Below are 5,208 nucleotides of genomic sequence, written 5' to 3'. Positions count from 1 at the left end.
AGACCTGACGCTGAGCCCCTGCTCCCCACCCATCAGGGTGCACGGCCCCTGGAGTCTGACTCAGGCCACGTCAGGGTCTGTGTGGGGGGCAGGGGTGGCGACAGCCGCCAAATTAGAGCGTCGGCAAAAACCCCAGCCCAGCTGCCCCCGCTGTCCCCACTGCCCTTTTGGCCACAGCTCCATGGCCAGGCTGACTCCATGCACGCCTGCCCCCAGGGAACAAGTCAGCCCTTCCCTCTGCCCACCCTGGGATGCGGGAGGGACAGTGTCACCCCTAATTGGCATCAACAGCAATGAAATTGACAAAGCCGGGCCATGCAGCTCCCGGAGCCCTGGGCAGTGATTTCGGTGCATTCAGCCCAGTGTTGGAGTGGGTGGGGCACCACACTCGGCCCCGTCCCCCCTCACACAGAACAGCCGAGAGCCGTCGGGAGTGCAGGTGGCCTGGAGCTGGCTCTGGGCTCCCACCCCTACCTCCAACTCTCAACACCTGGGGATGGCTTGGCAGGCCCTGGGAACAACCCTCCTGGTCTGGTCCCGTCTCCCCTGCAATCTCCCACGCACCCACAGGTCACTGCCTCCTGCCCTGCACAGCATTCCAGCGCTCCCACCATGCCCACACTGGGTGACAGCCAGGGTGCGCCTGCCAGAGGTACACCTGTCCCAGGTGTCTCCAGGGCTGCCCTCCAGACAGACACATAGACCTTGACTGCCGTGGGCGACAGGGCCCTGCAGCCACCCAGCACGTGGCTCTGTCATGACTTGTCACGGGAGTCTGGCAGAAACCCCACTGGCTTTGGCAGCGTCGTGGCAGGGCAGCCAGCAAGGGCTGACCATGGCCCAGCAGTGGGGCCACAGGTGGCTGACCAAGGTCCCTGGGGGTTGCCCTTCCAAAGCCACAACCATCCTGCAGCCACTGAGAGCAGCCTGCGCCAGAGCTTTTTATAACAAGATGCCAGGCGCCAGGCGGCCCCCCACAGCCCCAGCGCCTGCATTCCAGAGGGCTGCGAGCACGCCTGGGTTCCCAGGGGAGAGGACGGCAGGACGCGGTGCACCCTGGGCCAGGAGCCACCATGTCCATGAGCGGCCAGGCCAGCCTGTGGCAGGTTGGCATCTTCTGCAGCCTGGTCCCGAGCCTCCCTGGAAGAGCCCCCTGGAAGCCACGCTGTCTCCCCGAGCGGGCAGAGCACCCCCATGGACACGCACTGAGCCTGACCACCAGACGGGGCCCTGTCCCCAGGACACGACGTGCTCAGACGGCCACATCCAGGGCACAGCCTCGAGTCACTGGGGGAAACGTAGGCTGCTGGCACGTCTGCATACTGGACAGCGCCAAGGATCCCCAGGCCCACAGCCCACACCAGGGTGCCTCCAGGATGGGGGCCATAGGGGACGGGGCCATCAGCGTCTCGCTGCTAGGGGCTGTTGCATTTCACCTGGAAAACAAAACTGATGAAATCTCTAATTCCTGTGGATCCTCCCTAGTTTCCTACTCATCATCCCAAGGGCCCGGCTCCGGAAGCTTCCGTCTGTCAGACGGACCCAGGGCCCCGCACGGGGCTGGGGCAGCAGGGGAGAGCGGCCTCCACGGAAACCTCCCACGCCCGCCCTTCACCTGGGCAGGGAAGCCCCGATCGGAAGCAGCCTCACTGCAGCCTGGGGTCAGGCTGGGTGAGCGGCTACCACAAGGGCCCAGGCCACCTAACTCTCCCCCGAGAACAGACGGCGTCTGCAGCAGGGCTGCTGGGAAATGTCACTTGGCCGCCGAATGACAGAGGGAGATGCCAGGGGACCCTGTGTGTGGAGAAACTTCAAACACCCATCACCTCAGCCCCGAGCCTTCCCCCGGAGAGAGGCTTTCCATCCCACAGAGAAGAGGGACCAGGAAGCGGGAGCCGCAGTGGCGGGGCCTGGGGTCTCAGGGCTGCCCCGGCCATACCCGGCCCTGCTGACTGGCGAGCTCTGCCCGGCAGCCTGGCCCGCATTTGCAGCATCAGCGCTGCTGCCGTGCCAGGTGGATTCACTGAGATGTCTTTGGACGGAGAACAGAGGTTGGTGGATGAGACCTCGTGAGGGAAAAAAGCAACAGCGACGGCCCTGCACGGGAGTCAAGCCCTGGCTCCTGCGGGGGCTGCTGTCAGCCGGAGCCCAGCCTCCTCGCTGGTGCCCGGAGAAAAGAAAGGGGCTGCCTCTGCAGGCCAAAAATGACGTCAACCTGGGGTAAGGCGTCCTGGAGCCTCCAACACAGGGAGGAAGAGCAGGAGGCGAGGAGAGAGACAAGCACCCTCCTTTCTCTTTCCCCTCAATTTCTTATTCTGAAATATTTCATTCCACAGAAAGATTGCCAGACACAAAGTGAACACCCCTCACACAGATAGGATCGTCCGGCGGCTGCATTCTCTTTCCTTCCGCTCTGGGGCAAACACGCACGCACACACGTGCACACACAGACATGCACAGACACACACCTGCATGCACCCAAGCACATGTGCACATGCAAGGACACGCACACACACACACACCCAAGCACACACATGCACACAAAAGAAAACCACAGACTGTCCCCCAGGAACACAGCAGCATCTGCTGAGAAGAGGACCCCGGTCCCAGCTGCCAGCATCACACCAGTGCCCACCACACGGGGAGGTGGCACTCACACATCCACGCTGGAACTGTCCCTGCTGTCCCCAGGTACCCGGGCAGTTTTCCCACACGCACCATCATGCTGGGGCCGGAGCTGTGCCTCAGCCCCTTCCCACGTCCCAGCAGGGGCTGTGTCAGCAGGACACCTGCACCCACCACAGTCTGACCAATTCCCTGTGCTGAGTGAGGTTCAGGGTGAAGGTTTCAGGGAGGAAATAACTGGATGTCGTATCACTGTCCCTACAAACGTCCCCACCTGGAACGCTCCCGAGGGGAGGGCGGGCCAGCGGGGAATGAGGCCCCAACCTCAGCAGAGTGTGGGGGGCCCCAACCTGGGCTCAGCCTTGGTGGGGTCCCCCAGGTGTGTGACCAGCAGGTGACCCTGGGGGCCTCACCAAGCCTCAGGAAGCCGCTGGGGTCGGTCTCAGCCAATAGGGTGGCCGAGAGCCGGGACAGAGCCTTCCAAAAGCCTGCGTGGGGCTTCCTGTCTCAGATGAGGCCTCTCACAAGACCTGCCCACAGGGCACACAGGCGTGGCAGCAGGAGGAACTGAACCACAGGGCAGCAAGAGCCGGGGGACCACTGCCCTGCAGGCCTCCAAGCCCAAACCCCAGGGTCCAGCTGATGCCCACTTCATGCGGCCTCATGTTTCCGCCATCCTGGCGCCCCCACCCCACCTCTGAGCGGAGGCCGTGTTCTGCTCTGCCCAGCGGGCCAGGCCTGCCCCTGAAGAACCAGCAATATTTCCTGAGCACTCGGTGCCCTCAGGCCTCCCGCTGCTCCCCAAAGCCCTTGCCAGCTCGGACGCTGCCTGCTCTGGCAGAGGCGAGAGCCCCGCGGCTCATGGGGCATCCAAATGGCCGCTGACCCTCACCCAGCCGTGGACGGCCTCCCCTGGGCCGATGTAAAGAGGCCCAGACCCCCGGCCCCCGGCGGCAGGTCACAGGTCCGTGGGAGCAGTTGGGCTCTTCCAGACAGGTTCAGGAGATGGAGCCTGGAACCTTCTCTGCGCCGCTGACATGCACGGACACCAGTGCCTCCACCAGGAGCTTGGCATGCTGAGCCCGGCCTGGTTTCCGCCTCAGCACCCGGGCCCAGCTCCCGAAGGCCCCACACCCCCTTCTTCCCGGCCCTGCCCCTCTTGCTAGGCAGAGCCAGAGAGGTCTCAGAGGATGGGGACGATGCCAGAGACACGGCAGGGTCCAGCAGCCAGCGCCAGTGCTCTCACAGGGGCTTTGTGTGCTGAGCTCCTCGGAAGCTCAAAATACGCCACAAGGTTGGGATGACTATGGCCTCCATGCCACACAAGGAGGCATGGAGCGTGAAGGGTCCAGCTGGCACCATGAGGGGAAGGGGTCCTGGCCTCTCAGGCTCCGAGGGTGGCCGGGCAGCTGTGAAAGACCCAACTCCTCCTGCAGGTGAAGCCCCTGCAAGCTTCTGCCCCTTTGGCCCCTTCCTGTCTCCTGCAAACCCAGGCCCCCAGCAGACCCCCAGGTCACAGCCTCCGGGAGGGCTGCACGGACTGGGCCGCAACAATGCTAACCACTTATCCAGACGCCCTGAAACTAGAAGAGGGCCGGAGAAAGACCAGAAAGGACGGGCAGGACTGAGGACAGGGACGCTGTCGGGGATGCTGGGGGCAGCCCTCTGGGCGCGCAGCCTGATGACAGACGGTGCTGGGGCAGCCCCGGGCCACTGAGCTGGGAAACCAAGGGGAGGGAGGCTGGGGGCTGTGGGGCAAGGGCGCCGGGGGCATGCACACGGGCCGGGACACTGCCCAGAGGTCTCCTTTTCTTGACAGTAATTTTCCAGGATGTGATGACACACAGAGGAAAAATGTGAACCCATTCAGAGGTGGCCCCAACCTCAGAGTTTCCAGCGTCTCTGAGGGTTTGTGCTTTTCCCTCCCGGCCTCCCTCCCTCTCCTGTCTCGGCCTGGCCTGCCCCACCAGGGCCCCGGTGAGAGGGAGTGTGGAGTTTCCCCTGGAGGCTCCGAGCTTAAATGAATCACTACGCCAGACACGGGCCAAACCTCCCGAGTTACTCAGCGCCCCGGCCACCCTCCGAGGCAGGCGGCGGAGCACGTGGACGCCATCAAAGGTCTGGGACATACACAGCAGGAGAGGCTGTGCCAGGGCGAGAGGCAGGCCTGGGCATGGATGCAGGCTCCGTGGAGACACCACTGCGACCGACGCGGACGGGCGCTCACACAGGACAGGTGGGACTGCCTCTGAAGACACCACAACTCCATGCCCAAATTTTACATCCAAAGCATGGTGAACACCCTCAGCACACATCCCGCCTGCACCAAGCAGAGGCCTCGGGCCTCGAATCCCACCCAGAGGAGACAGCGCCTCACCCAGGCTGAGCACAACATCCGCACCGATGCCCACGCTCTGAGTCTGCCAGCGAGCAGCCACACGGCTGGGGAGAGGCCAAAAGGAAGGCCCAAAGCAGGGATGTTTCAGTTTTGAGACAACGTCTTGCCCAGGCTGGAGTGCAGCGGTGCAATCTCAGCTCACTGCAGCCTCGATCTCTCAAGTCAGGCAATCCTCCCGTCTCAGC

At 63.7% G+C, this 5,208-nt stretch overlaps 1 protein-coding gene across 1 annotated transcript in view; it reads right to left on the bottom strand.

Moving 5' to 3' along the window:
* Window positions 1-5,208, bottom strand: part of ASPSCR1 (alveolar soft part sarcoma chromosome region, candidate 1) — a 43,342-nt gene that overhangs the window by 9,520 nt on the left and 28,614 nt on the right. Inside the window, 1 exon segment of the mRNA XM_011933383.1 lies at window positions 5,003-5,067. Coding sequence (XP_011788773.1) covers window positions 5,003-5,067 — 65 coding nt within the window.

Source organism: Colobus angolensis, unplaced genomic scaffold, assembly GCF_000951035.1.
Source record: "Colobus angolensis palliatus isolate OR3802 unplaced genomic scaffold, Cang.pa_1.0 Scaffold1, whole genome shotgun sequence".
NCBI lineage: Eukaryota > Metazoa > Chordata > Mammalia > Primates > Cercopithecidae > Colobus > Colobus angolensis.
The sequence above is the reverse complement of the archived record's forward strand: the minus strand, read 5'-3'. Positions and strand labels throughout refer to the sequence as shown.